Genomic DNA, 13,909 nt, shown 5'->3' with positions numbered 1-13,909 from the left:
CTCCACCCTGTGCATGCACACGCGACCCCCCACGCTCCCCCTATCCCCCGCGCATGCACATGTGAGCCCCATCCCCCATTTTGGTCCTAGCAGGCCTCCCTGCAGCCTCCTGGGTCCAAAAATGGGCCAGGAGGGGTTTCACACCGCACCCCCCGTGCTCCGCCCCGGCGCATGCGCGCATGAGTCCCCCTGCACATCCTGAAAATAAGGTGGCCGGTGGGAGGCACGCGCGCATGCGCGGTGGAGCTGAGCTGGGTGACAGGTCGCATACCTGCAGAGAGGGCTGCGTGTGCCAGCTGTGGCACGGGTGCCATAGGTTTGCCATCACAGACCTAGCTACTCTGAAAACTTATTATAAGTGCTCTCTATCTTAAAGCAAACATGATTACTGGTAGTCTCTCTCTCTCCCTTCCTCCCTCCCTTTCTCTCACACAAACCCCTACTTTTACAAGATTCTTATTACATAATATTAAGTATGCAGTGTGAAGGGGAAGAAAGCCATAACGCAGCCATAAAAATATGAAAAATCTTACCTGCATTCTTTCTAGAGGGTTAGAATGACAGTTTGCTTTATTAATGAGGTATGTGTGCTCCATATATTCTGTTATTCGTTGAAGGAAGCTCAGGGGTTCATTGAAGGCAATGGGCATGGTAATTTTTGACAGCTCCTAAGTAGTGAGAAGGGGGAAAAAAATACAAAACTGTGATTCCACAAGCAAATTTTAAACAACTGTCAATTAATAGACATCTGCCCCAGATATCTGCCTTACAGCTTGCTGCTACTTAAACATCAGACAAACAAAGCATAATGCGAAGGGATGTTATTTCAGCTGCCACAACACATTATGCTGACTATTTTTTTCAACGTAAGTTGTCTTTGAACAGTTAGTTATACTGTTTCATTATTTTTACTTCTTAATCTATCCATTCTGCTCAACGTGTGCACCTATCCAATTTACATACATTATATTTCAAATATATTGTAGCCTGTTCCTCAAGCTCAGCTACTTTAAGATGGACTTCAACTCCCAGAATTCCCCAGCCAGCCATGCCACTCTACAAGCTAAAGTCCAGCCATCTTAGCAATAGCAATAGCACTTAAGTCTTACATACCACTTCACAGTGCTTTACATCCCTCTCTAAGGGGTTTACAGAATCAGCATATTGTCCCCAACAATCTGGCTCCTTATTTCACTGACCTCAGAAGGATGGAAGGCCGAGTTAACCTTGAGCTGCTGAACTCCTGACAGTTGGCAGAATTAGCCTGCAATACTACATTCTAACCACTGTGCTACAGCTCCTAAAGTTGCTGAGGCTGAGAAGCACTGTAATAGATCTTCAGCCAGCCATTAAGAAACAAGGCAGCCTTATTTGTCTTCTGTATGTATTCACCAGTATTTACATTACTCCGTCCATCTGATTTATTGCCATCCATCTGATTTATTTCCACACTACATTTATCAAACATGCCAAGCAAACCATACTAGTATACCATAGTAACTTACCAAACCAATGCATTTTTTTAAGATACTCCAGACACTGAAATCACTCCTAGTAAACATTGCAGCAGGTAAAGATGTTCTGCCGGAAGAATAAATCAATATATTAGTACTAGGGTCCCCCACCTTTCCATAAAATATTATTCTGCAATGGTCACTACACAAAGCTGTTTTCTGGATTTCTTCAATGGTACAGGTAAACAGTTTTAAAGTGACAGGTAGAAACATAAAACTACCTGTTGGGATATTTTCAGTAATTCTTCCAAGATTCTTCCAACACTTTTGGCTTGATCTTTGCAATATTATGAATGTATATGAGCATTATCCTGCCTTGAAGAATATGGCATGTGCAAACCCATGTGCGCTTTTAAACACAACGATAGCAATTTCTAAAATTTGGGAATGTAAGTATTATTTAGTACAAACTCTATTGAGAACAATGAGATTCGCCTCCAAGAAAAAGGTAAGTTTTTGTTACACAAAGCAAACCTTAAACAATAAGGTAAAATCACCTAAAGAACTGAATTAGATTTGTATTAGTTAACTTTTTTAATGAAAACTAAATGGGAGAAAATCTAACATGACTCTTCTAACAAAGTGCAAATAGAGCTTCAGCTTTAAAATTAAACATCCTTTTAGATCAATGTTTTTCAACCTTGGCTGGGCAACTTTAAGATGGCTGGACTCCAACTCCCAGAATCCCCCAGCCAACATGGCTGGCTGGAGAATTCTGGGAGTTGGAGTCAATCATCTTACAGTTGCCAAAGTTGACAAAGTTTTAGATAATTCTGGAATGAAAAAAAAACTCTCACACAACTAAGTAATTAAAATCAATACTTTTATTCCAACTAAAAATGAAGGACTTACAGTTTACCTCAGCGCTCGATTGCTTCAAAACTTGTCAAATTCGGTATTCAACATGTTTTGAAGCAGGAATCTTCTCCTGGCACTCATCTTTTTCCTGGTAGTTGACATGTAAGGAAGAATTTGCTGATGTCGGCTGCCTTGTGACTCGCTATTTCTTGACCAAAATAGTGGGTCACGCAGTTTAGTCTCGTGATTTTCTAGGTACTGATCGGTTGTAGAATTTGTCACGTCTTCTGGAACGAATTACCGATGGGTACTGAGGTACCACTGCATTTTTCAGTTTGTTGTATGCTGTTGGAAAACCCTCCTAAACTGCCCTCTGTTCCACTCATTGTAGTTTATATATCAATCTAATAATTTTTAAGTATTAAGAGAATTAAAAAGCAAAAGGAATAGTTCTTCATACACAGGTATGAAGTCTACACACTGGTCTCCTTAGTAAAAATTCCCAACCAAAGCAATTATTTTACTAATGTGAGGCCCTGCTTGGTCAGTTCCAGAGATAGTACCTGTGTTTCTTGATTCCGTTCTCTTGTACTGGCCCATCGCCATTGTGCTTTCCAGTCCTGTTACTCTGGTGATCATCCACATCAACTTTGTGAACTGCTTCTGAAAATTCTCCTGAAGAATTATCGGAATCAAAGCCTGTGTAAAGAAAGTGAACCATATTGAAACATATCACAGGACTCTGGTGGTGGTCCTGTAAATAATAACAGTAATGGAAAGCAGCAAGCACAAAGTACTTCTACGCAGATGAACTGCACGTGTAAATGTCATAAACTGAAGTTTTTGTGCTACTCCAATATGAAGAACCATTCATTCCATTCTTTTGGGTTTGATTAGGCTTACTCCTTTATGCGACTGCTTACGTAGACCATCTAAAATAGGTACGTTAGGTTCCTAGAGTCAGTAGGAGAGTTTATATCAGGGTTTTCCAAACCTGACAACTTTTAAGATGTGTGGATTTGAACTCTTGGAATTCCTCAGCCTGCACACTTGTGCTGTTCTCCAAATAAGTATGCACCATTCCCCAAATAGCATGCAGTTCTTCGCAATGCTTTGGCAGGCTTTTCAGGCCTTTTAAAACGTCACAAGAAGGCCATGCCAAGGCAAGGCAATTTGGAGAACAGTGCGTGCTATTTGAACAGTGCAAGAGCCTCGGGAAGATGTGGTGTGGCCAGCAAGAGATAGCAAAGGGGCAGGGCAGATGGCCAGCAAGCAGAGGGAGGCAGGCTGGCTGAGCAGGGTGGCAAGGGCCGCAGGTTGGGCAGAGCACAGGACAGCAGAGCGACTAGAGTCTAGGGAGGTGGGGTTGACTGGAGTCTTGCACTGGTATCCTGGGGAACTGGCCATGGTACGGAGCTAGAAGCAACTTCTGTGGTGATGGTGAAACCATAGCTAAAGCAGAAGCCCGGGGACAGTGATGGCCAGCTGAGATTGCTGAAGGCCTCTATTTTGGCCCCAGAGTTGTCACGAAGGAGTGCAACTGTGCAGTGCAGCGAAAAGGCAGAGATAGGGTTGAAGCTCTCCTGCAGTTGTTAAAACGCTCAAATCTTCATCACATGATTGCGGGGGCACTGCAACAACTATTAACTTTAGGGACCGAGTATTAAGTACCATTCGTAACTTCAAACGGTTGCTTAATGAATGGTCATAACTTGAGGACTAACTGAACAGAATTATGGAAAAGGAGAAGTGTTCAGGTAAAAAAATGGCACGGCCACAGTGTAGTTGTATACGCATGGTTTTTTCCTTTAACATTGGATTTTTATCCCTCCTTTGTTATATATAACCAAAGGCGGCAAACTGTTTCCCCAGAATAACCACCCTCTGAGGTGGGATGGTCTGAAAGAGGGACTGGTCCAAAGTCACCCAATCAGCTTTCATGTATAAGACAGGACTAGAACTCATAGACTGCTGGCGATTTGGTCCAAAGTCACCCACCTGGCTTTCATTCCTAAGGAAGGTCTAGAACTCAGAGTCTGCTGATTTCTAGGTCAGCACCTTAAGTACGACACCAAGCTGCTTCCTTTACATAAATTGTTTTCTAGGCCGAAAAGCTATGGTCCGGGCAGATGTCCAATTAGATCGCTTTTTTTTTTCCTCACAAGCAAGTATTTCTTGCCACAAGAAACAATATGCATCAGAACACAGGATGCTTGAATCACAGTAATGACAACTGTCATTATTTTTCAAAGAGAATTCTGAGCTCCTGTTCTGACCCAGCTCCCCAAACACGACAAACCCTCTGAAGTGAACTCAAAGGTTCCTTTAATTAGGACTGCTGGCAGCACAGCAAAAGTTTCTCTCTCACCACAGACTAACAAGTCCAGCCGGCCAGCTGGGAGATGAATAGTTGTCTGCCACATCTATTCATCTCCACTCCTTGCCTTTTATCTCCAGAGCTAGGGTGGGGCTTCGCTAGCAGCGGTGGCTCTTCCTTCCCAAGGATCAGCCCACGGATTTCCACTGCTCTCCTCTCCTCTGCCTTCTGTGCATCTGCGCATCAGGCACTGGACCCAGCTATTCCTCCTCTTCCTCATCAGCCACCTCCAGACCTGGGAGCTTTTGACTCTCCATCTGAGGGCCAGGCTCCATCTCTGTCTCTCTCTCTGTCTCTCTCTCTCTCTGCCAGCTCCATTCCCTCTTCCCCCCTTGGAGTTCTCAGGTTGCCTTGCTGCTGACCCTGGCTCCCACGCCGCCGCCTCCTCTGATTCAGCTACTGGAGGGGCCAGCAGCCGACAGGCCACAACAGCTACGAAGTCAGTGTGAGCCTCAGTGTCCCTTCTGTGAAGGATCAGATCTGTGACTTCAAAGCATTCTAGTTTTGAAGTGGCTGCTAGTTGAGCAGGTGGAAGTGATGGCTAAGAGATCTTTTGCCCACACGCTCATTATCACTCACCTAGACTACTGCAATGTGCTCTGTATGTGACTGCCTCTGAAGACTACCTGAAAGCTACAGTTGATTCAGCACGTAGCAGCCCATGTGCTGCACTTTGCACTGACAGCACATTCCCCTTGGGCTTTGAGTCCAGCATGGAATCCCAACAGACATGTAGATGCAATTCAGGTATTGTTTTGACTACAAAGCTGTACATGACTTGATGCGTGATTACCTGCAAAACCGGCTTCTCTTGTCACAACCAACCATCACAATTGTCCTGGGGTAAAAAATGTAGCAACTTTTTCAGGCAGTCACCAACTGACTTGAAGGCAGCACACAATCAATAAATATACCGCTGTAAATAAGTCGGTACAGGCCTTACTATTGTTTTTGGCAACATACCCACATTCCTCTTACTTTAGATTACAAGCTATCTAGCAGAAATGTCAATTTCATTTTCTAAAACCCGAAAGGCAAACAAATATGTAAATGAAGTGGCTAGTGGTTCAATTATTTCTGCCACGTGGGCAATATCAGTTGAGAAGGAAGGGGAGAAGTAAACAAAGTCATAGGCAATTTGTCTCAGGTTAACAGCTTATGAATTATATAATGACGCTTACAGAGTTTAAGAAAGCAAAGAGAATATTAGAAGCTGCCATATTTTAATAAGCTATAGCAAGAAAGTACAAGGAAAAAGAATATTAAATGTTCATTTAATATTCATTTTGCGTACGGGACTGAGGTATGGCTATCTAACAAGGGCATGGAAGGACAGACAGTCACCAACTTAAAACAGTCTTTTCAACTCTGGACAGGATGTAATGAGATTTTAGCCAGCGCAGAAACTACCGGTATGTCTAGTTGTAATCGTAATATATCTCTAGAGTAATCTTTCTACCTGTCAGGCCCAGCCCAAAGATGACGTAGAACAATGCAGCCAAAGTTCAGTGCTTTATCTGCTTATACCATATCAACAGAATCTTATCAAATCAAACCTATATAGACAACAGATCAGTGATGGCGAACCTATGGCACAGCTGCCGGAAGTGGCACGCAGAGCTATCTCTCCGGGCATGCCAGCCGTCACCCATTGCTCTTCCGGGTTCCAGAATGCGCTGGTCTTTGCGTGTGTGGGAGCACCAGAAACTGGAAGAGCAGCTCCCTGGCACGCATGCACGTGCCGGGAAGCTGAGGTTCTGGTTTCCGGCTCACCAGCTGGTCTTTGCGCGCTAGAAACCAGACCAGGTGACTGCCAGAAACCGGAAGTTCAGCTTCCTGCTGCGCACAAGAATGCCGGGGACCTGCACTTCTGGTTTCCGGCGCTTCCGCACACTCGCACTCCCATTTTGGCATTCAGTGCCAAAAAGGTTCGCCAACACTGCTATAGATTATTTTACTGCTCTATAGATTACTTCTTGTAGATTACAGGTAATCCTCGATTTACAACAATTCATTCAGTAACTGTTCAAAGTTACAGCCGCACTGAAAAAAGTGACTTAGGACCGTTTTTCACAGTAATAACCTCTGCAGCATCCCATGGTCATGTGATCAAAATTCAGATGCCTGACAACTGGTTTGTATTTATGACGGTTGCAGTATCCCGGGGTCATGTGATCACCTTTTGCGATCTTCTGACAAGCAAAGTCACTGGGGAAGCCAGATTCACTTAATGATCAGGTTACTAACTTAACAACTATGGCGATTCACTTAAACAATTGTGTCAAAGAAATGCCTTGAAATCGGGCAAAACTCACTTAACAAATGTCTCGCTTAACAACAGAAATTGTTAGGCTCAATTGTGGTCATAAGTTGTGGACTACCTGTATTCTATAAACCTATGGAGTAATACATACAGTAGTACCTTAACAAATATATCCTGGGGAAAACTATCCTAACTCTCTTCCTATATCTCCAATCCAGCTCTGGCCTGTGTTGTCTCTTTTCTCACAATCCTCCATAGAGTGTGCTACCTCTTTCCTGGGAAACTGACTCTTCACTATCATACCACCTTTCCCTGTTCAGAGGCACAATCCATCACACTACCCTTGAGAAACCCACAAAATCATGTTCAGGGACTCACAGACCCCCTGGCATAAAAATTATAAAAAAAAAATAAGAATATGTCACAATACTAATATCCTTGTTTTGCAACATTTATCACAACAGCAACACAGCAGTTTGGCAGCTGAGTTGCTGCTCGTAAGAAGTCCCACCACTGCAAGCACTACTGTTAGGTGGTGTGTGAAGTTTAAAACATGATGTGTTATGAGTTCTTTTCCCCATCACAATCTCTTATGTAAACCCTAGTGACCCCACATGGGACCCCAATTGAGAAGGGCCGATCTGCAGAGTATGTGATAAGGAACAGCTGTTCTGAATCATGCTTTCAAACTCAGCAAAAACACATTAAATGACTTTTGTGTTATGGAAGACTTTCACATTCTTCTCTATCTGGCAGAAGAGGTTCAGAGTATTCTAGGGCATATGAGTAAGTATATATAGTCAGTTGGCACTGTGTAATGTATTTATCAGAACATTCTTGTGGACAAAAGTGCACTACAATGCAGTGAGATGTGCAGATCTGTACACTGGAGAAATAAAACAACCCCTTCACAAACACATGGCACAACATAGGAGAACAAGCCCATCTGGACAAGATTCAGCGGTCCATCTGCACTTCAAAGACAAATAGCATTCTTTTGAAGATAGCAAAGCCCACATTCTGAACAGAGAGGACTGCTGGTTTGAAAGACGGGTGAAAAAGGCCATCTACATCAAGAGTAAACAGCCCGCTCTCAGCAGAGAGTGAGGGATATGACATCACTTAGCTCAACACAGTCCTTTCAGCAGTTCCAAGAAGGTTCCATATTCATTTGCACTGTTCAGATGGCCCTGAGGGCACAGATAAAACTCCAAATGGCCTCAATGAGTCTCTAGGGGGAGAAGGGCGGTATATAAATTCAAATATAAATAAATAAATAAATAAAATGATTCTCACAGGGAGTGCTGATGACCAGATGATGACAAGGAATATAAATCCTTCCATCCTCTACCATTCAGTCAAAGCAGAGGTACCTTTTTGAATGAGAAGCGAAACATCTTCAAAGAAAAGCAAAGGAAGTCCAGTTACCTCTTGAAAAAGCATCTTTGGGACAACCATGACCTGGATGACTGAGAATCTCCATAGACACTTATGGACAAAAGTACATTCCAAGACATAACCAGCAGACTGCTAAGACTTAATGCAACAGGCAATGAGCCTTGGTAGTACAGTGGTTTAATGCACCCTGTTATTAACACAGCTGCCTGCAATTTCTGCAGGTTCGAATCTTACCAGGCTCAAGGTTGACTCAGCCTTCCATCCTTTCTAAGGTAGGTTAAATGAGGACCCAGTTTGTGGGGGCAATAAGCTGACTTTGTATAAATATACAAAAGTATGAAGGCTATTGCTTAACGCATTGTAAGCCGCCCTGAGTCTCCGGAGAAGGGCGGCATATAAATCAAATTAAAAAAAAAATGATCTTAAAGAAATAAATAAAATTCTATTTTATGGAAAACATCCCATTGTTTCAAATCTGTTCATGGTAGATTCTCGCATTCCAACCATGTCCCTATGTCCCACTTAGTTCTGATTCATGACTAAATATGAATATTGCACGTTTATCACATATATAGACTTCCTGACACAGTCTATGCACAAAACCAGTGGGTATCTTGGTTTAAAGAATTTCTGATGCAATACAATTAGCACATACTGTACAATATCTGGAATTAATAAGGACATGATCAGCTCCTGCTATACTGTAGAAATATCACAACTGGTGTTCTTGAGATGTATGACCAGACACATTTTTGTTCTCTAATATGCTCAAACAAGTACATTAGTTTCCCCTTCAAACTGCTGATTTTTCAATAGTGAATAATGTCAGTTTTTCACAACTTGAAGTCCTCGAGATTTATTGAATTATACCATGCAATGTAAATCAGATGGAGGCACGTACAAATTCCGACTATTTTAACTAGTGACCAATACATGTACATCACGTATTTGACAAGTTTAAATACTTCGAATGTTAAAAAACAAAGCAGGCTATAATACAATACCAGTAGCACTCTGTTATTCAACTCCATGAGGCTTTATACAGCCTTCTGACACCTCATTTTACTGACCTTGGAACGATGTAATGCTGAGTCAACCTTGAGCCTGTCAGGGTCGAACTCCAGACTGTGGGCAGAATTACTTGCAATACTTTATTCTAACCACTGTGCCAGCACAGCCAGAACAAACTGCTAGAAATATCTGAACTAGAAGCTTTTGGTCTAATGTCTCTTACAGACTCACTATCTATATTTGTGAGACAGAACAAGCAAGAAACAGAGCTATCATCTGTTGAAACACAATATGAACAAATTTCCTGGTGCAATCCAATTACATTATGGTAAGTCCAGCATGTTTTCCTCATACCTGACGTCTACTGATCAACGATCAACTGATCCATCAATTAATCAGACTGTGAGAGGTAAAGGATTAGGGTTTCTTTAACTGAAGCATCAGCTCTGAAAAAAGAGTTACAGGTGGCGAAATCCTGTTTTACTATTATTCCCCTTGGCAGTGTAAAGGATGATGTCACACATTAATTTGTGCCACCACATCAGAACATTCAGGAGAAGCAACTGTAATTATCTAATGATAATCAGATCCCAAGGTATCACAATACCTAATTTTAGTATTGTAATAATAATAATAATAGCATTCATGGGAGCCTGCATGGGTGTTAAAAAAGCTGCTTCTAACGTACGTGTGAAATACATTTACACAAATGGGTACACAAATTGAACATAACGTTATTCAAACAAAATTTAAGAATTATAAAAATAACGTAAGTCTCTGGGGGTATGTAAACACAAACTGGTGCTGTACTGATATGTAGCAAAAACATCTCTCCAGCACATTGATAAGAGGAGAATGTTTGTAGCTCAGGGTTGAACTACGGAGTCCTTGGTGCTCTCTGAGCTTGGTGATTTTCTCACATTATGTTTCATTACCAATGAAATGTCTGCATTAAAACCACCCTGCTCAGAGACTACCAAAAATGCTACAGCACATTCTATATGACAGGTATGGAGTCACATACCCGGTACCAGGAAAGGATCTGAAGACTTTCTAATAAGCTTCAGAAAGTTACATATCGTGGACTGACTAAAGGTGTATGGCCAGAGGTGAGTTTCAGCAGGTTCTGACCAGTTCTGGAGAACTGGTAGCGGAAATTTTGAGTAGTTCGGAGAACCGGTAGTAAAAATTCTGGCTGGCCCCAGCCCCATCTATTCTCTGCCTCCCAAGTCCCAGTTGATCAGGAGGAAATGGAGATTTTGCAGTAAACTTCCCCTGGATTGGGGAGGGAATGGACATTTTTCAGTATCCTTCCCCTGGAGTGGGGAGGGAATGGAGATTTTACAGTATCCGTCCCTTGCCATGCCCACCAGGTCGCGCCCACCAAGCCATGCCACACCCACCAAGCCACACCCACAGAACTGGTAGTAAAAAAATTTGGAACCCACCACTGTGTATGACCCTATTTTCAGCAACTGTTTTCAATAAAAGAACTGAATGGGTATCCACATCAGTCCTCTGCAAGTCTTGTTCAAACTTGAAAACTAAATAAGTGATGTCACTTCATTACCTATCTAATTATCATTATTTATATAACACAGACTTTGGGGTGGGCAATTTCTCAATGTCCTCAAGCCAAGGGATACAAGGAGTAGGGCACCATGCAAACTAGACAGGGCTGGGATTTTCCAGGTATGTGGGAGGATGTTTTTAGAATTATGGGGTAGATGTTTTTAGAATTGTGTCTATAGTACGGCTTGCAATATATCACTTCTGTATTTCTCTCCTCAAAACTGTAGGAAACTATAGCACCAATTTTCAGCAAACATATTAAAATTCAGAAGGAGGGTTGGAAGAGCCCTCAAAAGCACTCAAAAAGGAGTTATATCCTTTTCTTCATATCATATATTTAGACCAAGTGTGTGTGGACTTTAAAACATAAGTACTTTGGCAAGTGGTTTTTTTTTAATGTTTAACTTTATTAGCCTCTCTTTTAAACAACGCAAACTTAAGTTACCCCAAAACTTCCATATATCCAACAATAATATTAATTTGTTCAATTAATAGCCACAGAGATAAATTTTCAAAGGTTAATTTGCACATAAAATTACTAAATCTAATTATCCATGTTCTGGATATTTGTATTCCTAAAGTTAATTACAGAGCTTAACAAGAAACCAAATTAAAGTTCACAAATAAACAAAACACACTGTTCCCGCAAAAAAACCCAACCAACTTCTTCTCACTCACATATGTCCCTTGCGCATACAAAACAGACATAATGCTGGAGAATCCATGATAGATGCTCTATCTAGTTTTTTTTTTTATCATTTTAAAAGTAAAAACAACTGATGACATCTCAAGGACCTGACTCAAAAGAATACAGTATTGCTGTTCTCTGTTTACACAGCTCAAATGTCAAACAACAAGAGAAAACCTAAAGCAAAGTTTGCAGAAGAGAAGAGGAAATCTAACCGTAAACAAAAAAAAATGAAAAATCAAGGTTGGGTTTGGCTTTCATGGCCACTGAAGGATGGAGTGGCCACACACAAGAACTCATACGATTTCTTAAGACGTTTATCATCCATAGCAACAATAGCATTCCTTTTAACTCCTTAAACAGCAAACACTTCAAAGCATAATCCACTCAGAATTGAGTTGAATGTGCTTCAGTAGGTTGTAAGAACAGTGTTTTTGGTATTAAAAACAACATGAGAAATGGTGACTTACGAGCAAGCTTGTTTTTAGAAGTCTTCTTCTTCCTCCACATCCTGAAAAGTAACAGCAGTCCTCATTTGACTAAGCTCCACCTCCAGGTGATTCAGGAAGGTGAGCCAGCCTGAGTCATCGTAGTACATTATAAAAGGAATGAGACTACCCTTTGAAATGCAGCAACTTATATTTAAATGCACATAAAAGCCAAAAGGCAAGGTGATGTATTTTTTTTTTTAAAAATCACAAATCTTTTAGAGTAAGGTAACTAAGAAGGGAACTACACAGAACTAGGGGAAGAAACATCTGTTTCTCTACAGGCTATGCATGTCACAAATCATAAAATATATGTACTTATATAACAATAAACGGTTAAAGATAATGTTAATCATAAACCAAACAAATAGTCCATGCTCTCCTGATATCGAAGAAAGTACAAGACACACGAGAACAGACTCCAAAAGATTTATAGTTCAGTATCTGTAACCTTAAAAAGTAATCAAAAATCATTGTATTTGCAGATAAGGTCTTTAATTTAAATGACGTCAGAATCCAAAGTCTTTTTAAGTTTGTCAAAATCCTTCTGGAAACTTGACCCTTATAACTGAACATACTTAAGGCAAAAAATATATACCTTACCCACACACAATACATTACTACTACCAACTTGCAATTACATATACTTTTAGTAATTTTTACGGTAGTTCAAAGCCAAATAAATAAACACATGAATATATTTCTTACAATTTAATATGCTCAGCGGAATGTAAGCCACCAAGCCCTATCAACTGCAACCCCAAAAAAACAGGGCCAGTTCCTTGACCTAATCATTAGTTGCCATATTTTATACACAAACATGTTTTTCACAAGCACTTGAGAAGATAAGAGCCCCACTAGTCTACCACGCTATGGGTGGACAGAAACATTCAGGAAGGTCACAAGTATTGGTAGAAGGCTGATGACTTTCTTCCATTTATTCACTCAACGCTTGATATTTAAGAATCATGTTCTCTAATGTTTTCGAGCCACGGTCATCTAAACTAACAGCATTCGTGAATTTCTCAAGCCGAGTTGTTGGCCCACCTCCACATCTAGTGGTTCTGAATTCCATAGTGTAGCTATGCTTTCTATAAGACATTTTATATAAATGCCATTTTATTACTAAACAGGGTGGATTTGATTTAAATCGAGTCGATTTAAATCAACTCGATTTAAATCATATTTTTAAAGAGCAACTGTCATCTCTGCTACTCCTTTGACCCGCTGTTGACTCACCGATAGTCCCAGTGTTGCAGAATATACAGCCTTGTGCTACATAACTAAGCTCCATTTCATGCTGAATAAACTAAATTATTTATGTATCTTAAATAGAAAACTATCTTACGATAGATTTTTACCCCGAAAGTTTTTTATTAAAATAAATTCAATAAAAATCAAAAAAATCTGATTTAAATAAAAAAATCCGATTTAAATCAAAAAAATCCGATTTTTTTGATTTTTTAAAAAAAATCATTGATTTTTATCCACCCTGTTACTAAGCAACAACCCAGAACGAAATATGGAATTCAGGAATAAGAAAAATGCCACGTTAAGAGTCTTTTGCATGCAACTTTTATTAAAGAAGTTGGGGACCATTATAATGTTAAACCACTAGCCAAACTTTAGGTACTCAGACTATTTAGGAAGAGAAGAAAATATCAGTTCATATTGGATTCTCATAGCGCTGTTATATTATTAGAAACTGAAATCCATAAACGTTAAAAGGAATGTTGATAAAATGATCAAATAGAGCAGAGCAAGAATCACTTCAAAGAACCACTTCTACACCTGGAACTG

The 13,909-nt window shown here is 40.6% G+C and overlaps 1 protein-coding gene across 6 annotated transcripts in view; it reads right to left on the bottom strand.

Moving 5' to 3' along the window:
• The window catches only part of OSBPL2 (oxysterol binding protein like 2), a 63,132-nt gene that overhangs the window by 27,860 nt on the left and 21,363 nt on the right, over positions 1-13,909 (bottom strand). For 3 of the 6 annotated variants that reach the window (XM_070941785.1, XM_070941784.1, XM_070941786.1), the window contains exons 3-5: positions 2,876-3,011; positions 1,506-1,581; positions 534-668 (exon numbers count right to left, since the gene is read on the bottom strand). In XM_070941785.1, the coding sequence (XP_070797886.1) occupies positions 534-668; positions 1,506-1,581; positions 2,876-3,011 (347 nt within the window). Of the gene's footprint in view, positions 1-533; positions 669-1,505; positions 1,582-1,735; positions 1,889-2,373; positions 2,397-2,875; positions 3,012-12,091; positions 12,116-13,909 lie in introns of those variants that run through there. The other 3 variants (XM_070941783.1, XM_070941787.1, XM_070941788.1) reach the window with 3 other exon arrangements.

The sequence above is a fragment of the Pituophis catenifer genome, unplaced genomic scaffold (assembly GCF_029215685.1).
Source record: "Pituophis catenifer annectens isolate HBS135680 unplaced genomic scaffold, rPitCat1.0.hap2 SCAF_3, whole genome shotgun sequence".
In the NCBI taxonomy this organism is placed as follows: Eukaryota; Metazoa; Chordata; class Lepidosauria; order Squamata; family Colubridae; genus Pituophis; species Pituophis catenifer.
Note: the sequence above shows the minus strand (reverse complement) of the source record. Positions and strands in the feature narration are given on the sequence as shown.